Source organism: Penicillium paradoxum (genome assembly GCF_028828445.1).
Source record: "Penicillium paradoxum strain IBT 22861 chromosome Unknown utg000002l_segment0_segment0, whole genome shotgun sequence".
In the NCBI taxonomy this organism is placed as follows: Eukaryota; Fungi; Ascomycota; class Eurotiomycetes; order Eurotiales; family Aspergillaceae; genus Penicillium; species Penicillium paradoxum.
This window is the reverse complement of record NW_026643180.1, coordinates 1,819,166-1,837,651: the sequence shown is the minus strand read 5'-3', so window position 1 is coordinate 1,837,651 and position 18,486 is coordinate 1,819,166. Positions and strand designations below refer to the sequence as shown.

Here is an 18,486-nt window from a genome sequence, read left to right as displayed (position 1 = left end):
TCTAGCAATAGAATGCCTGGTTTAGGCCTCAGTCAGCCTACGACGCCCCATGATCTTCATCAGTTCTACAAACATGATGATCAAGATGCAAGTCATACTTCGGGTTCATACCAGCAACATCATCAACCTGCCCACTCTCAACAACACTCTCCCATCTGCGAGCATTCACAGCCCCAGTATCAACGCCATCTTTCGAGTCCGCAGCCAATGAAGGCGGCAAATCCTCCGGCTTAGTTCCCCAAGCACTCTCCTCTTTCCCAAGCACAAGAACCAGCTCCCGACCTTCCGTAAAGAAATCATGTCCAATCCAATTACGCGTGTAAGGCTTCCCATCTAACGTAGCAGACTGGATAAACCCATTACCACCCGCAGCACCACCAGTAGCATTGGCCGTGTTATACTCCGCCCAGTTAACCGTCCTCAGTGTCGCCGTCTTTCCTGTCAGCGGGGACACAATGCCAACGGATTCGAAGAAAGGTACGGTGAGTAGATACACGTCCTGTCCGGGATTCGGAAACAAGCCCATCATCGCCATTGCGACGAAAGAGCCCATTGCGCCGGAGTCGTCGTTGCCTGGGAGTCCGGCTGGTGTTGGGGAGAAGTAATCTGGGATATAAGTGCGCACGCGGGATGTGGATTTGGCGGGACGTCCGGCGTAGTGGTATTGGAAGACTGTTAGGAAGGCGGGCTCGTTGCCGATGTAGGTTATGTTGTTGTCGTGGAGGTAGTCGAGTCGCTTGACGAAGTTTGCTGGTCCGCCGAGGAGATTTATTAGGGTTGCCATGTCGTGGGGGACGAAGCTGGAGGGGAAAAGGTCATTAGCTTTAGAAATGGAGGTGGGATTAGGTTGAGAGCTTACAATTGATATTCCCAAATGCTGGATTCGAATGTTTCACCTGCGTTGTTTTGCAGCGAGCATGAACTTCCACTATTGTCGATGTTTGAGCATGCGAGAGGGTCTTGGGAGCCCCATGTTCCATTCAGGTGTTTTGGCTGAAAGAAGCCAGTAAATTCAGTGTCTTTGCCTTTCCAGATAGAAGTCTGGTCTTTTTTATATAGGTTTTGCCAGTAGCGTGATCTTTTCTCATAGCGCTCGGCATCCGCTGTCTTGTTCAGGCCTCGAGCCATTTGGGCTATGGCGAAGTCATTGTAGGAATATTCTAGTGTTCGGGAGATACTGCGGGTCATGGTGCCAAACCCTTCGTAGTCAAAGTCTTCCACGGGGATATAGTGTAGATTCTTCCAGCTGCGTAGACCACCACGACCTTCACTGGACCAGTCATAGGGCTCCTCTTCAGCATCCTTCTGCACAGCTGCATATCCGGCATCCCAGTCAATCCCATCTCTGAGACCTTTCAGATAGACATCTGCTAAGACATTGTCGGCGTTGGATCCCCCCTGTGTGAAGCCTTTGCAGAGGGACATGCGGCAGTCTGGTAGCCAACCGAGATGGCGCTGGGTATCAATAAGCGAGCGCACCATCTGCATTACCGAGGAAGGATCGAAGATGGTGAGAAATGGGATTTGAGAACGGAAAGAATCCCAAAGGCAATAGAACGAATCGAAATAAGGCTCGCTGCTCTTCCAGAGCGGGTTCTCGCCTGTATAATTTTGAGGGTTGATCATAGTCCTGTAGATTCCACTATAGAAATTGGAGAGAACGGATGCATCGATGTTTGTTCGAGAAACACGAATTGGACGCATCTTTTCGGTCCATTTATCAACTGCTGTCTGACGAGTTGCATTGAAGTCGAAGTTTGGGATCTCGGACTCGGCATGAGCACAAGCTTGTTCTATACTCATGAAGCTAACGCCAACTCGAGCCAAAACTGTATTGTCCAGAGCTGAATTGAAGCGAACAAATCCACCACCCTACACAATTACAGTCAGTGGCCGATGTGTACATAAAATAGAGCTGTTCAACTCACTGGAAGCGGGTATCCATTGATACTGCGCGAAATCTTCAAGTCGTGAACATCAGCGCTGGCCCGAGAATTGACGAAAATCCCATTATCTCTCTGTGATGCAACGCTCCTGAAGTCTGCACAGAAATGCAAGATGTACGTCCCTGATCCAAAACTAGGTCCAAATCGGGCATCGCCAGTCATACGTCCCGTTTCTTTCTCCACGGAGATTGTCGCGTTGTCCTGACGGGAGTTCGAGAGATCAGTGAGATCCAACAAGATTAATGGACTAGTGTTGTTGTCTTTGGGGAACTTGAAACGAAACAGAGACGTATGATGCGCAGTAGTCATATCGGCCTGGACCCCCGATGCCAACTCTATGGCGAAGTATCCTGGATGCGCCTGGACAGAGTCCGACTTATACTTCGTCTTTCGCTGGTTTTTGGGATAGACACAGCCATTCACATCATCACCGGCACATTTTGCATATGGGAAGAGAGGGAAATTGCCTAACGAGGGACTGCCTCCAGTGCCAGAGTCGTGCATGCTGGAGAATCCGGTGACGCTGCCGCCCTCGTAGGCAAAGCCTCCTTGATTACTGTCTGAGTCTGTATCGGCCACGGCTTTCGCCATGCCATACGGCAGTGAGGCACCTGGGAACACATTTCCTGATAAAGTCTGGTTATTAAGAGTTCGCTCCAGTTGACTATCCAGGCTTACCTCCATTGGCACTGCCGATTAATGGATTGACATATTGTAAAACGTCATAATCATCCACTGGAGATATATCCGCAGCATTAGCCAGCACTCCACTGGTCAATAAGAGTGACAGTAGGTAATTATATCGTGGCATGGTCTAGGTTGAAGATTGGCAAGCAACCACGTCGGGCGGATTTGGTATTTAGATGCCCCCTTCCCGGCCCACGCCCATCCTGGCGCCTGCCTGGTATGTGCACCCCTGGTGATTCCTTTGGGCTGCATTCCGTTCTGCATACTCTGTTTTGGCCATTAGATCCGGGGTAGGGTCTCATTCTGCCGAAGTTGAGGTAGTGCAGGTATGTACAACATCCTGAAAGTCGCCAATTGGTCCGATTCGGGTCGGACTGATTGGATTGAGAGACTGTCCAAGACAAGCGGTGTGGTCGATTCAGTCGGAAATTCTCGATTTGGCCGGTCCTTGATTATCTTTATATCTCGCTTCAATCAGATCATAGTATTCAATGTAGGCCGCTCGATGGTTGTGTCACGATCTATACAGATACAATCTGGTCCTATTAACTCAAGGCTGCGTAAGAAATCCTGATCTTTGCGGTATAGAAGGACTGTTTAAAATGGCCTAGAGGCTTTGAATCTATTGATATCGGCCTTAATACTAGCCATGGTTCGTGTGATTCGTGAGATATATGTGTCTGGGCGGCTCCATCGACAACGGGGATGTATAACAGTATAACAGTATATGTTGAACATCACATTTCCTAGCAAATCAGACCGAAGAACAAAAAACCATGAATCAGCTAACAATATTGTTGAGAGTGGACCTCGGGAATCTCGAATGAATAATCTACAAATCGTCTATATCAATTGCAGTTATGAACATAATTTGCCTCCGAAGTGAAAAAGCCGAGGTAAATTGCAAATCCACGTTAAACCCACTGCATCCACTCTTTTCTCAACAACTTCGCCTCTTCTAGAGTCCATGGTCTAGATTTTTGTTCTTTTGCACCTTTTATTTATCTTATCATGTTCCGTCAATCGTTTTCCACTTCCCTTTCCCACTCTCTCCGCACCTCCCGTTCAACGGTTTCTCCTGCTCGCCTCCTTATCCGCCGAACCTCATCCCCACGTTCTCTCCCCCCTTCTAATCGGTCTTACTCTACTGGCAAGTCATCGCTAGGTCCATCTGCGGCTAAACAATCATAACAGACACTAACCCGGTAATCGCAGAACCGAGTCATTCCGCCTCCGCTCACCCGTCTCCGCCCTCTCCAACCCAACGCTCGCGTTTCCGCCGCTTCGTTGGATTCACCTCAATTGCCCTCTTCGCATTCACCGTCGGTCTAACCTACCAAACCCAAAGAACCGTGTCACGCATCATGGCCGCCCCAATCACCGACGAGGAAGTTCTGGCTGCATACATCGCCGGAGACTCGGTAACCGCGGAGATCGAGAACACCCTCCGCACGCACCCTGTTGCAGAGGCTCTCCGCGCGAACCCCGATTTCACCGAGGCACGCCCACACATGAGCATTCCGGAGGCTCTGCGCGTACGCAACCTGACAGCCGGCACACTGGCCGGGCCCGGAAAGATCGTCGTGCCTCCATACGTGTTCAGCGAGCGCGAGGGCAAGAGCATGGTTTCGCTCATGTACTTGGGCAGTGATGTCTGTGGTCACCAGGGAATTATCCACGGTGGTTTACTGGCTACGTTGTTGGATGAGGGTCTGGCGCGTTGCTGCTTCCCCGCGTTGCCTAACAAGGTTGGCGTCACGGCCAACTTGAACATTGACTACCGGGCTCCTGCTATGGCGAATCAATATGTTGTCCTTCGTGCGGAGACTGTGAAGGTTGAGGGCCGCAAGGCGTGGGTAGAAGGCCGCATTGAGACTCTCCCGGCTGACGGCAAGGACCCGCTAGTGCTGGTTGAGGCCAAGGCTTTGTTCATTGAGCCCAGGCAAGCTGCTGTAAGTTCTCTACATTCTGACTCTTTTGTTAGATCGAGTGGCTAATTTTTCTCAGGCGCTGTCGAGTCTCTACAAGGTGGCGTGATTGAAATCTCTGCATTTGGTTCCGGTTCCTGGTTCCTGGCGTCATGGCGAAATGATTTAGAATTAGATGTGTACATATTATATGCAAATGGCTTAGAATTGAGCATGAGCCTTATTGGGTCCATTCCATTTTCTGCGTGAAGTGCCAAAGATTTGCCCAAAGTGCGAGTATCAAAGAGAAGCAAAGAGAATAGAGTCCAGCGCCAAGAATGGCGACATCCCCGCGATGATCACTTCGCTCTGACGCGGTCCCGTTCAACCGGATGCCCCTCCTTCTACTTCTACTTTTTGATTTCTACTTTTTTTTTCTCAATTCATCTTTCTCATATTCTCTCTACCTTCAAAATGTCTACGTGAGTCATCTACCTCAAATGTCAATCCAACCCCCAATCTAACCCCACCAATAGCAACATCACCTTCCACGCCAGCGCCTTGACCCGCAGTGAGCGCACCGAGCTGCGCAAGCAGCAGGGCCTCACAATCTGGCTGACCGGCCTCTCTGCCTCCGGCAAGTCCACTCTGGCCGTAGAGCTTGAGCACCAACTGGTGCGCGACCGCGGTGTGCACGCCTACCGTCTGGACGGCGACAACATTCGCTTCGGATTGAACAAGGACCTCGGCTTCAGCGAGGCAGACCGTAACGAGAACATCCGCCGCATCGCCGAGGTGGCCAAGCTCTTCGCCGACTCCAACTCCGTCGCTATCACCTCTTTCATCTCGCCCTACCGGAAGGACCGTGACACTGCCCGCCAGCTGCACGAGGTCGCCACTCCCGGCGAGGAGACCGGTCTGCCTTTCGTTGAGGTCTACGTTGATGTCCCCGTTGAGGTTGCGGAGCAGCGTGACCCTAAGGGTCTTTACAAGAAGGCTCGTGAGGGTATCATCAAGGAGTTCACTGGTATCTCCGCTCCCTATGAGGCTCCTGTTAACCCCGAGGTTCACGTTAAGAACTATGAGCTTCCTGTTCAGGATGCTGTGAAGCAGATCATTGATTACCTTGACTCCAAGGGCTACTTGCCCGCCAAGAAGGAGTAAGCTAGCTCCTTGATTTGGGATTGGATGTATCTATGATCTGCTTTCATAAAAGAGTTTTGTACAGCGGATTGGATTATGGTGTTGTATTTTTTTTTGGCTTTATTCCCCTCCCGCTTGATGTACATACTGCGTGGACAATATAGATGGCTTTTGCATGTTGCATTATGGGCTCGGTCGAGGATGTATAGAGATAGGAGCCGGATCCCTTGTATTGTTTGTTCGAATGATCATTTGAGGCGAACACAGTAAGTTAAATATCCAATGCTAGTTTGTGCTAGATGTACAAAGGTGGTATATGTACGCAACGTCTTCTCAAACCCTTTGTATCTCCGCAGCAAAGCCTCGCAAGATCGGTAGGCTTAGTTGAACTCGAATTCATAAAACACATATGGAGTGTAGTCTGCGCCGCCCTCGCCGCCGGTATGCATTTCATTGGGGTCATCCCGCTGGACACGACCCTTCTTGTCTCGTCCAAAGGCATTGCCTGCCAGGTAAGAGTATTTGTTTTCGAGATTTTGCTTTGCGCGATCTGCTTGCTTGGTAGTTTGTGTCTGTAGAAAGGTGATGTCAGCGATTGCCAGCACGGAAGCCAACGAAGAGCAAAGTAGATCAGAAGTAACATACCCGAACCAAAGCAGAGACGAAATCTAACGGCAATCCATATCGCAGTACCGTCTCCACAAACACCCTGAGGACCAGAATATGCACCCAGACCATTACAGCCTCGCTCCATGCCGTGCGACCAAGTCGCAGCGTCTCACCCCAAAGCTTACGCTCGTCACCACCAACGCGCTCGACTTCCTTGCGCTCTTCCTCCTTTCCGCCCTCGACATACTTGAAGTCGCGCGGAATCCACTTTTGCTCACGGCATTTATGCACAAACTCCACACTGTGCTTCTTGAACGTTGTCACGGCATACAAGGTGAACTCGCCGTCCGATGCGACCAGCTGCGCGGACCGCGGAACTACCATTGGCGCAATGGTTTCGTAGGTCTTCAGGAAGTCTTTTACTAGCTGACCGGGCACGGCGACGAGGTGGGTTTCGATGTATTCGGAGTTCTGGATGATTGATTTCGGGTCGATCACCGAGGCGAGGGACTTAGTTGAGAGGTTGCCTCTGTACAACAAGCGCATTAGTTCCGATTCTCGCGTGCCACATGTCGCGCGATGTCTCTCTCTCTCAGTCAACGTACGTTTGTTTCCGCTGCAGCGTAGACAGCGTGTTCTTGACCTGGTTATATTGGGAGTACTTGAATCGGATATCGTTGTCGATACTGGCTCCTTCCTAGAGCGCATATGGCCATTAGCAAGTTGTTTTAAACCAGCGGAGCGCTAGCCATGCAATTTGTGGCATTACAAACCTTTTGTAGCAGATCGATCAGCTCTGCCAAGGACTTATCGGCCCTGTACTTGACTTTATTCCATTGGAAAGTACGGAGGTACTGATCAACCGGCTCTATAGGCAGTCAGAACCTCAAACACAAGAGCACCTCTTCCAACACTATTTATCGCCCCCGCATCCTAACCAACACCAATCTGGGAACGTACTATCGTTGACAACCTTCATCTGGTCAATCTGCGTCTCGTCACCTTCAAGGATATTCTTCAACGCATCGCCGACCTTGGCAACGACGCCCTGGCACGAAGCCTCGAGCTTGGCCAGCTCATCCGCTTGCTGGACGAGGGCATCTAGCGTGCCGATCTTGAACTCCGGGATTGGGAAGGAGGCTACGGAGCCATTATCCGGGGAGACGGTGGTCGAAACAGCGTCGAGGGCGTCGTCGCGGTGGTGCGAGGGGACGATAGAGGTCGGGAGGGAAAGGAGGAGATATTTAGTTGGTTTGGACATGGTGAGTTATGTATTCGGGGGGATTTCAAAGGGCCTCGACGAGGCTTGGGAGCGTTTCGGGGTTGAGGGGGGTTAGAGCTCGGGTGGCCTCGATGTCGTAGGCGGTGGGTGCTTGGGCCACCTGCCATGTCCGCATTTACAATTTACATTTCTAATTTACACATCTGCACATCTTTCATCATCAAATCAAACATTCATGATATCATATCGGAGTCAAACTAACGCGAATACGATCGTAGCTACTAGAACAACTCGCTCGAAGTGCTGTATTGAGATGCAGAACGCTAGGAGACGAGCTAATGCGCGCTTCAAGAGTCAGAAACAAACAAAACACTAACATGCCTCGAAGGATAGGACATGAGCCACCTATGAAAAAGATTTTGGCCATCGAGTGGCCAGTGGGTCTAGACCCGACAGTCAAGGGGGAATCAACCGGTTTTAAATCCGCAAGATATGTGGAAAGAAAATGAAAACAAAGAAAGGCAAGACAGGGTATCTGTATCGAGCGTGCAGCGCTGATCGTGAACCGAGTAGGGGAGTGGAGGTGTAGGAAATCAGTGGTATCTGTACAAAAAAGAGAGAAAGATGGCCAACCTCTCGAAAAGGAGGATGGAGGGCTGGTGGAAGAGCCGCGGTAGCGTTTGGGGTAAGATCACGCCGGTGAAATGATACGATTGGTGCATGTAGACATGATTTTCAGGGATTAAAAACATCAGGACTCGAACATTATTGGACTCTAGCCCTGCATGCCCATGAAAACTTCTTGGCAGTTCTCCACCAGGAACTTGAGGACATCATTCTTCTTTTGAACGTCTGTCATCTCACGCGCGAGGCTTTCAGGCCTCATGATTGTCGGTGCAAAGACAACTGCAATATTCTGGCTGGTCATCAAGTTCTCTTCGTGTCGTTCAACAACACGTTTGAGATGGAAGACGAGGAACTCAAGAACGTCACGGTGCACCCGAGGCAGCTCACCCAGGCTCTTTTGCATGAGCTCAATTCGCGCGGATAGAGGATGCATCTCGGCAGAATCTATGACAAGCTCGTAAACTTCGTAAGTGATTAGAGGGTTAGGAAGCTTTCGGAAATATTGCTTCAAAGTGGACGTGACAGCATGGATGTCAAGGTCAGGGTCGGAAATATCATAATCGAATGGAGAGCGTTCAAAGCCTTCGCGGATAGCTTGGATAACTGAAGAGGCACCAGATTTGCGATAAATGCCTTCCATGTCCATGCCTGATTGGGGTGGTTAGACCAACGAGGTGAAAAGAAGAGCGCTAGAACTTACCTCGCAGTTCAACTTCTTGAATGCACCGTGTCACGATGGCTGGAATGATACTCTTTTCGTGTTCCATGCGAGCCTCAAGATCGGCGCCGAAAAGACCTGGAAATAATTAGCTTAACTGATACATAATTCAAATGATATCACCAGGCACATACCATCAGCAGCAATTTCAGCCAACACGGGTACGCTGTCAGCTTGCGATATCTTTCCTCCCTGCTTGCCCCTCTGGTTTCCGAAGAACCCAAAGCCCTGGCGACTCGGATCTTGGGTCTGAGAACGAGGCAGAGTAGCACCGCCCTCTTGTGTCTGTCCTTCGCTAGACATGAAGGCCCCCTTGAGACCCTTGACACCCTTGGCGACATTCTGGCCACCCTTCTTCCAGTTGAACTTACGAGGCTGGCCTTTGCGGATGCTGACAACCTGGGGACCTGGAACAATAGTAGCCGTGGCAGGCTCAGAATCTTCCCCGATATGAGCAGTCGACATAGATGCTTGGAGATCGCCAAGACCGGGTTTCATGAGTTCGATAGAATTTGTGGACTGCTGTTTGTTGTGAGAGATACCCAGACCATTAGATCTTGGCTGGCCGTCCGTGGCTTTGTAGAGTTCTTGAATCTGGTGAACCAACTGATTGTTCAACTCAGCCAGTTGTGCGTTCTTCAACGACAGTTGCTCGAATTCCTGGAAGCTCTTTTCCTTCCGAGTGTCCATATTTGCCACTTCTTCCGACAAGTCGTTGCGCTTTTGTATAAGCTCCTCGATTTGCGGGGCGAATGAGTCTTTCAGTTTTTGGATTGACTCTGCGAGCTCGCGCAGGACATGGTTGGAAAGTTTACCGAGATCCAATGGCCCACTGGTACCACCACGCTTTTCAGCCTCCATATGGTCTGTAAGGACTGTGAGCTCGCGCAGAACAATTTCACGCTGAGCATCAAGGACGACCATGGTAGATCGCTTCTCTGAAAGCTCAGTGTTGACTTGCTTGACCTCTGCTGCGGTCCGAGCAGCCGACTCCAGTTCTGCAACTCGCTGACGTTCTTTGCGCAATTCATTTCGAAGCCAAGCAATCTCCTCGCTTTGTGATCCAGAGATGGGGCTGCCGAGATCCGTTCCGGCGATGCTTCGAGTGCTGGGGGATCGAGGATTTTTGAGATCTTTGCTGATCCGCACACTTTTTTCACTGAAACTTCGGCCATGGCGGACAGAGTTTGATACACGACGCAAGAAAGACTCATTATTTTGCCCGACAGTATCATCGCCGCCGATGATGCGTGACAATTCTTCGTCCATGGACAACTCACCTCCATTATTATATCGTACTAACGATGGGGATGGACCGGCGCCATCATATTGGTGTGATTCAAGCTGAGATGTGTTCAATGGAGTAGGTTGAGTGGGTGGTTCGTAAGTGTCACTACGCAGCATGGGAGAATCTCCATATTGCGATGATGCAGGCGATGATCCAAGCTCTTTTCTCGGAATTTGGTGATGCTTTCCTTCAAGCGAATCTCCACGCTTTGGGAGATGCGGCAAGCCAGATGACTGAGAGCGCGAGCGCGTCGAATCCATCGAGGGGAGGTCGTGAGGACGACGGAACTCACTGGAGGGGCGGGGAGGAGCGGAAGTAATGATATCCATGGGTATGTGCCGTTTCGTCTCATTGACGCCTTCTTTCGATCTGCTACTCTCAGGGCTTGGAACCCCAGAGAGGTTGGTTGTTTCCCTGAAGCTGATGGGTATCTCGGATGAGCTGCGAGTGGAGCTTGCCTTCCCAAAATTGGAAGAATCACTTGAAACAGGCGGTTTCTCAGGCGAGATGGCGTCGCTTCGTTCCCAGCCCTTCTCCTGATAGGCAATATGAGGCGAATGGACCTCTGACGAGGTCCGGGGATTTTGCAGTATTTCACGAAAGTCCCGTGATGCTCTGTGTGAGGACTCGCCAGATCGAAGTTGATTGAAATAATCACGGGAAGAGTCTTGTCGTGTGTGGAAATGGCCACGGGACGAATTACCCTCAGCAGTGGGGTCGAAGGCAAGAGGAATCAACAATTCTCCACCATCTGCATCAGTATTGCGCACAATTGATTGACGACTGTTGCGGTATGTACTGGAGGGAAGAATGAGATTATCTGTAAGAAGAAGTTAGTAAAGAATTGGGAGAAGGCGCGGATTGGTTGTGTTCAAATTATTCAATAGTCACGAGACAACAACAATAAGAGTGTAGGCACCAATGGGGTGAATGGATGGATAGCACGTTCGCAGGCAGCTATAGATCACGAGTCTATGATGCACCACAATGGAGCCAATAATGGCACAGGATGTATCGCGCCAGGGGATTAGAATGGATTTCATACCTGTATCAGCTAGCTGGTTGGAAGTTGAGCTTTGTGGCCTTTCGTCATTTAGCTCAGGCATTTCTGCCATTTTACCTGGATCCGGTGTGCCTGTATATTCACTGGGTTCTTCCTCCATTAACTGGCTTTCTTCTGCAAGATTTGGAGGCAACGAAGGCAAGGATTTATCAAGCTTCACATTAGGCCCTGCCGGTCTCTTGCCACTACTGCCTCCGGCTTTCCGTTTTCTCCTTCGAGCCATTAGCGACTCATGACAATCCATGCAGAATATGCCCTGTGAAGTGCGCGCATAACGCAAGTTCTCAATCTTTTGCTTACAGTTCCGGCATCGGAAACACTGAGCACAGAAAGCCTGGTCTCCCGTCAAGATGGCCAAATCCTCGATCTTGTTGTTACAAGAGCTGCAGCTGTATGTACAATTGCTGCAGATGAGGGATCCATCACCCAACAGAAGAAGATGCGCATCTGAGTCAAGTAGGGTGCTGCATGTGCTGCATCGAAAACAATCGATGTGCCAACGGTTTCCGGCTGCCATAGGTTAGCTGCATGACAAAGGAGCACAGAAAAGGACAGCAGATTCCCACTTACCAAGCTCGAACGCTTTTCCTTCTTCAAGAGTCTGTCAGAATGATTAGCTGGGTTCTGCCCGCTGACTGCGCGGTGTGCCTACCTCTCCACAGCCCTTGCACGGATAGGACTCGTCCTGCTCCATAGGAGATTCCGGGTAAGCGCCTTGGTTGTCCATTTTGAAATCCGATCTCTAGTGTACAGCAAAATTTCGACCGTGGTTGTATAAGAATACTCCTGAATATCAGTCTAGAGCGGGAGGCAGACTGGGTCCAACGACGTGTGTATATACGGGGTATCCGTGATCGCAATAGGAAATTTCACTGCCAGTCGCATGCTCCTCTGGCACAAGTTCCTTCTCAACGCGTCTTCTCGAGCGTTGCTCGTGTTGATGGCCAAAACTAGGGAGAAAAGAATGCCGATGCGGGTTTGGAGGGGAAATTGCAGCAGGGGGCTGAAAGAACGGCGAATAGTGGCTGAACCTGCAGACGACCGGGGCGTTAGCAAAATGTGATCCAATACTAGCTTTAAGCGCAAGACACAGTCCTCCAATCAGTCCCCGACCCCGACAAGCAAGGCTAACCACGTATATAGCACAGGGTCGGACAAAGATACTGGTGATGGCAATTCCCTCTAAGTCAGGGGTCATGGGTGTTGATGCCCCGACATACCAGGCACTGCTAGCCGTGCTACAAAGGCGTTTCAGATAAGGAATCGCGGATGTTGTGGCCGTCAAGCGCAACAGGCGAAGCAAAATGGGGAGTGCCCCTCGCGGGCGCTGGATTCGGTTCGAGGGTGGACAGACGTATGATGTCCCAAGGCGAGAGGAAAAGAAATCCGAGAACAAGGACCACAATAATCAAAAAGCAAAAGACAAGGAATAGCAATGAAACATGGGGGTTGAATTAGGGGGGGTGGAGGGTTGGGAAAGGAGAGAGACAAATGGTGAACTTTCGACTTTCTGCCACAAAAAGACCTCGTAAACTTCCCCACGTAACAACTCTATACAGAATTATGCCATTGACCTGGTTTTAAATTCAGGATCAACACAGTCCCGTCTCCGTATTATGATTCCAGGTTCGGAGTAATGCCCAACCTATTCCCTCTACTTACAACATATAAGCACGATATACGTGGGCGTTCTGTCTGACGCGCCCAGAACGTGCGGGCCTTCATCTCCCCCCATTCGGAATGACCAATGAGGTCGCTACCCCTGAATTTGGCCCAATCTGATTCCATTTGAGAACAATGGCACTAATGAAGACCATCCAACGTACGGAGTACGGAGTAAGTACTCTGTAAGACATCCAACATTGCCCCAACAATCCCAACTCAGAAAGGCGCTGCCCGAGAGAGGCCCAAGCTGCATAAGCTGCAAGGATGATCAAAAAAGATAGTTCAGCTTCTCCTGAACAGCTTCGCATCTGAGCATTCCATTAACCATCGCTCCATAGCCCCATCGCTTAGACCACGGTACGACCATTTAGTCTCAAATACCTACGTACGCCGCGGACTCCGGTCCTTCATTTTCAGCCCTGTGGTGGTTTCACAAAAAAGAAATCCGGCTGAAGTCTATCGAGTGTGAGAGTTTAATAGTCCCGGGAAGTTGAGTCGACGAGTCTGGTATTACCCCTGATCTTATCTCAGCTCAGGCCGCCCACTGTTTATTGTGAAACGCTTGTCGTGTCACGTGGGAAGATTATAAGACCGGCTTGGCTTTGGAATTTCCAGGGTTTGATGTTCATATTGTTTGTTATCCGAAGGTCCAGCGTTGTCATGTCGAAGGTTGTGCTATCATTCCCTCTTCTCGTGACATTGGACAACATTTGATGCTTCTTGGCACGCTCATCTAGTGATATCCCGGTCTAGATATCTCCTCAAACACTATGTTATAAGTATGTAAGCTCGACGGAATGGATGTACTGTCAAGAACCTGCAATGTAAATCCAACGCACTGGGTCAGTATGAGTGAACCCATACAGCCACTACAACATACAACATATTAACATTAGGTACATATGCGCATTCCGCAGTTGTGGCCAATGGTATCCTGGGTCCACTTACAATTATCAATCCGTCCGCTACTCCGTACATCGTAGATCTAGACGATGAGTCCTTCGTAGCTCTAAACTACAGCCACGAGAAACCGCTCCATGCCAGGTCCACACCTATCAAGTACAAGGAAGAAATATGCAATGTAACACCCAATTTCTATTCAAGACGGCATAATATACAGAGTAATCCAATTACAATAGAGTACCTAGGTAGGCCACGTCGCAGATCGAGTGGATCGGTGCCAAGAGTGGGGTTTTTTACGGAGTACCTACGCGGCAGCCCATAACATGAGGTCTTTTCCTGATCCAAGCTTGTCTGGTTACCTACTATCGATACCCCGTGCTGACAAGCTACCTGTCCCGTGTGTACTCCGTGCCTGAGCATGTCTGGAATGCGGAAAGCCAAGGCAAGTCACACAAAGGTCCGAACGGGATGTATCACGTGCAACTATAGGTCAGCCCTATGGGAAAACGTATCCCAGCCCTGGACAAGCTTTCATTTGCTGATGGGTGTTTGGTTCTAAGATCCGATAAAAAAAAGTGCGACGAGACTTTACATACTGGCATGTCAAAATTGTACGAATAACGGCAAAAAATGCGATGATTACACGCAAGTACCCGGTTAGAGGACCCGGGCCTGTGCGAAAGTGTATAGCGCTCAGGTGTCGATTTGGATTAAAATTGGATTTTCTGCCTTACAATGCCTTGTTCTCAGCTGGCAAAAAAACTAGAATACCCGAATTACTACGACAGATACCTCAATAAGTGCCTAGTCAAAATACCTAGATCCAACTCTGGAAATCAGGCAAGTCAAATGAAACTTTTCAGATAGTCGGCTGCGGTTATGGCCCTGCGATAATTTTTAGGCACTTCAGCATTCTTTTATGTAGTAGTCAGTAGACTTTCTAGTAGTCTTTTCAGGCATCGTTTTAGTAGTATGCTTAGTAGTAGTGTTCTTAGTAGTAGTGTTCTTAGTAGTAGTGTTCTTAGTAGTAGTGTGCTTAGTAGTCTTATTAACTACATTCTGGAAAGTAGAAATTCAAAGATCACTGAGCCTATCCGCAGCAGACAAGGTCTTGTATGCCTTTAGATTCTTGGGCTTGAGTCCAGCAGCAGGGATAAGTCTGACAGTGTCGATCCGGACGCGTAGCTTAAGAACGAGTCCCACCGCTCCATTAATCTGATATTCGTAAAATTCGCAGCTGGTGAATTTTTCGAGTAAGACGGTATGATATCTATATTCGGCTTTTTCAAACAGGGACAAATCTACCTAAGACCTGAATCCAGATACGGCCCGCTCCTGCTATCAGATCCTGAAAAGGCACTCTGTAGCGTGTAGTAGTCCTCGTCGGCCTATTAAGTTAAACCCAGTAGCTAGATCAAAAGATATTGGACGGGAAGGAGGATATACTTATTTTCGGCTAGATTTATGCTTCTTCTGCATGATGAGCATCTTGCTCAGCTTGTTGCAGTGTTTGTCAGCTGCCATGTCGATCTCCAGCACAAGAAAGGGCCCAAAGATGGGGAAAAGAAAGAAGAAGGAAGCAGATGGGGGATCTTATACTACCCAATGTGCAAACCAGTCAGAAATCCACGTCCCAACTAGGCTTAGTAGTATCGAGAGAGACAAACAATCAACCTGGCAAGCTGGGAGATGTGGCAAAAATTTTGAGAAAGGGCAAACAAGGCAAAGAGGATGGGCGACAGCTGATCATGAAAGTGCTTTCCTTTCTTCGGGCGTGGCATCAAATCGGCGGACTTTTCGGAATTCTTTGGTACAAATATCTTGTCAGGTTCTTCCCTTCTCAAGATTTAGATGGTAAGAATAGCTTCGATTGTGGAAAAGTTTTGAATTAAGGACTATAATTTACAATACCGTAATTAGCGGTGTCGAGAGCGTTCCAGAACCGGACACAGTGAGGCAGCAAACTCGCGAGGGCCATTTTAATTGATAGCGACATCTCTATACGCCGCGAGTATATACTGCTCATTCCAGCTCGGATTGGCCGCTCCCGCTTCCCCCACTTTCAGAAAAAATACGAATCAGACCCCTCGTCGAACGTCATTCTTTCATCTCCGAGTACTTTCCTACCTTTCTATTATCAAAACAAAATTCAATATGGGTGTCGAGAGAAAGATCATTACCCGTGGTAACGGCTCTGATTCGCCTGCTTCAGGTGATAAGGTCTCTATCCACTACACGGGCTGGCTCTACGATGCTAAGAAAGCCAACAAGGGCTTCCAGGGCAAGCAGTAAGACTGTCATCGCTTGATAAAATTTGGGTAATTACCTCGGCATGTGCAATACTAACTCATGCCAATAGATTCGACAGCTCCAGAACCCCCGGCCGTGGCCCTTTCAACGTTCAAATCGGTGTTGGACAGGTCATCAAGGGTAATTTTTTCCCTTCTCTCTTCTGTTCGCAATGAGCCCCTATTTCCAGGATTGGATTGCTTGTTCGATGACCTAGATATGATTGAAAATGTAATGCTGATACTGCTTGACTAGGTTGGGATGAGGGCGTTATGCAGATGACTCTGGGCGAGAAGTCCACCCTCACCATTTCCCCGTGAGTGAAGTCCCTATTGGAGAATAATGAAATAAATAACTGCTAACATTATTCTTTCCTAGGGATTATGGCTACGGTGATAAGTATGTGAACTTACGAGACGTCTAGCCGATTTTTCATATCTGCCGTGACATCCGTTGATTAGAAGTGCTTCTAACAATTCTTTCTACATAGGTCCGCTGGCAAGATTCCTGCAGGCTCCACTCTGCTCTTGTAAGTTCCTATGGGCACAAAAAGGATTATCTCAAGAGACTGACCATTTCATAGCGAGGTCGAGCTCCTCAAGATCAACGACAAGAGCGCCTAGATAAGCGACCAAGTTGTGCAGATAAATATGCATGGCATTATCTGCTACTTTCTTAAAACTTACTACTGTCTCTCTGCCATCACATCTGACAAATAGTCTCCATCGATTACTTTTCAACTTTTAGTCCGTTACATGATGTAAAGCATTTTAGTGGGATCATAGACCTTGATCAGCCGTGAAACTGTTGAATGGATGCCCCAAGCATCTACAGTTCTACCGTGATATCCATTTTGTATGTAAAAAAAGATAGTCCTTGTAATTTTTACAAGGAAAAAAAAATAGTTTCCCTGGGAATCGAACCCAGAACCTTTCCGGAACATATGCGGATCGCATTTGTTAACGGAAAATCATAACCGCTAGACCAGGAAACTGCTCGACCACTCGGGCCAATTATGACAATCAAGGCGGAACATATGCTACAGATGGGAAAGAGCAAAGAAAAAGCATATTAAGGCTGGTCCCGCCTACAACCGATGTTGAACAGGCGACTCAGGCGCTAAGATTGGTATCGAGGTGCTTTCAATAGGAACATCCCAGTGTAAAACACGTGCCATCTTGTTATATGAGTCCATGCCGCGGCGAGCGTGGTCGGCAGGAACAAATGGATCAGTGTCGCCAAGTGTTCGGCTGAACAGTTCGAGAGAAACCCAGCCGCGGAACCCGATATCTTCGAAGAATACGCGAGCGATATCGACAATGGGTAGATAGCCCCCACGGGACTCTTCGAAGGGGAATAGACGCGAGTTTCGGGACCAATTCATCCGAGCAGGTTGTCCAGCAACGTGGAACGGATGTTTCTCGTCCAACGGGGCGGCAAGCCGCTCGCCGTCCACGAGTTGAACATAAAATATCTTAGCTGGGTCGATGTTTGCAGTGCGTAAGCGCTGTAATGAAGCAGTCAGATCTGCTGCGGCGTTGGGTGTACGACCTGAAGGGGCAGCGGGATCGGCATATACACGACCAGCAATGTTGAAGGAGTCAAGACAGAGACCGAAGTTGGGACGATTCACCTCGCGAACTACATCCCACGAGGCTTCCCAGGTATTAATATGATCACCCCAGCAGAGAGCCTCGTAGACAAAACGAAATCCAGCGCCGGCGCCCAGATCTGCTAGGCGCTGGAGATCACGAACGATGACAGCACGGTCGCCAGTGGTGCGTGCAGCACCAGTCTTAGGATCCGGACCCAGGAAGTTCGATGGAACTTGGATCATGTCTGTTCCCAGCGCCCGCGCTAGGGTGAACCATTTGGGAAGTTTTTCGTTGATGAGCCGGTCAGACTCTGTGCGGTCGATGAGGCCCTCGTAGAATGAGAATGGCTGAAGGCAGATAATGGTCATGCCCAAGCGTTTGCACATTTGTCGTGTTGATCGTGCGGCTTCATAGTGGTTTCCACCAAATACCCGCTGAGCGTAACAGTCTAGATCGTCGAAGAAGAGTTCGATGCCTTCGAAGCCGTGGGCTGCGGCTTGCATCAGCTTGCCGGGTAAATCGTGCACCCAGGGCTGGCCTAGGGACATGGAGGCGATGCCAGGGCGATTGAAGGCCATTTTGGATTGTTTTGAACAAGCTTCTGCTCTATGTCGATGTTTTAGAAAAGTTAGGTTGGTAATGTTCGAGGCTTTCTTTTCCTCAAAAAGAAGGTTGTTTGGAGGAAATATATTTAGGGGATACATATATGCTGCATGGGGGCAATCATATTTATCGAAATTTTTTTCCAAAACCCCAGTAAGCTAACTCAATGGCTGCGACAAAACATTATCCCCTACACATAATATCTTGTCTATGAGTGAACA

At 49.1% G+C, this 18,486-nt stretch overlaps 7 protein-coding genes across 7 annotated transcripts; 3 read left to right on the top strand and 4 right to left on the bottom strand.

Annotated features, from left to right (window-relative positions):
- Positions 1-37: 37 nt before the first annotated feature.
- N7457_000683 (glycoside hydrolase family 92 protein) lies at positions 38-2,757 on the bottom strand (the record flags this gene model as incomplete). The annotated part of the gene is made up of 4 exons (XM_057171751.1): positions 38-800; positions 860-1,872; positions 1,929-2,572; positions 2,625-2,757. The coding sequence occupies 4 exons, from the start codon at positions 2,755-2,757 to the stop codon at positions 38-40; spliced, it is 2,553 nt and encodes an 850-aa protein (XP_057035654.1).
- An 887-nt stretch (positions 2,758-3,644) lies between these two features.
- On the top strand, positions 3,645-4,670 carry N7457_000682 (PaaI family thioesterase; the record flags this gene model as incomplete). Its single annotated transcript, XM_057171750.1, has 3 exons — positions 3,645-3,798; positions 3,849-4,585; positions 4,641-4,670. The coding sequence occupies 3 exons, from the start codon at positions 3,645-3,647 to the stop codon at positions 4,668-4,670; spliced, it is 921 nt and encodes a 306-aa protein (XP_057035653.1).
- A 344-nt stretch (positions 4,671-5,014) lies between these two features.
- Positions 5,015-5,704, top strand: N7457_000681 (adenylyl-sulfate kinase; the record flags this gene model as incomplete). Its single annotated transcript, XM_057171749.1, has 2 exons — positions 5,015-5,022; positions 5,077-5,704. 2 exons carry the CDS (start codon positions 5,015-5,017, stop codon positions 5,702-5,704), a joined length of 636 nt encoding a protein of 211 aa, XP_057035652.1.
- Positions 5,705-6,063: 359 nt separating this feature from the next.
- On the bottom strand, positions 6,064-7,553 carry N7457_000680 (H(+)-transporting V1 sector ATPase subunit C; the record flags this gene model as incomplete). The annotated part of the gene is made up of 5 exons (XM_057171748.1): positions 6,064-6,255; positions 6,329-6,821; positions 6,898-6,989; positions 7,066-7,160; positions 7,253-7,553. The coding sequence occupies 5 exons, from the start codon at positions 7,551-7,553 to the stop codon at positions 6,064-6,066; spliced, it is 1,173 nt and encodes a 390-aa protein (XP_057035651.1).
- A 736-nt stretch (positions 7,554-8,289) lies between these two features.
- On the bottom strand, positions 8,290-11,937 carry N7457_000679 (uncharacterized protein; the record flags this gene model as incomplete). The annotated part of the gene is made up of 6 exons (XM_057171747.1): positions 8,290-8,789; positions 8,842-8,937; positions 8,994-10,967; positions 11,193-11,720; positions 11,781-11,811; positions 11,863-11,937. The coding sequence occupies 6 exons, from the start codon at positions 11,935-11,937 to the stop codon at positions 8,290-8,292; spliced, it is 3,204 nt and encodes a 1,067-aa protein (XP_057035650.1).
- Positions 11,938-15,932: 3,995 nt separating this feature from the next.
- Positions 15,933-16,690, top strand: N7457_000678 (FKBP-type peptidyl-prolyl cis-trans isomerase; the record flags this gene model as incomplete). Its single annotated transcript, XM_057171746.1, has 6 exons — positions 15,933-16,066; positions 16,138-16,208; positions 16,323-16,383; positions 16,446-16,466; positions 16,558-16,596; positions 16,651-16,690. The coding sequence occupies 6 exons, from the start codon at positions 15,933-15,935 to the stop codon at positions 16,688-16,690; spliced, it is 366 nt and encodes a 121-aa protein (XP_057035649.1).
- A 464-nt stretch (positions 16,691-17,154) lies between these two features.
- N7457_000677 (sugar phosphate isomerase/epimerase family protein) lies at positions 17,155-18,240 on the bottom strand (the record flags this gene model as incomplete). The annotated part of the gene is made up of 1 exon (XM_057171745.1): positions 17,155-18,240. One exon carries the CDS (start codon positions 18,238-18,240, stop codon positions 17,155-17,157), a length of 1,086 nt encoding a protein of 361 aa, XP_057035648.1.
- Between the last annotated feature and the right edge of the window lie 246 nt (positions 18,241-18,486).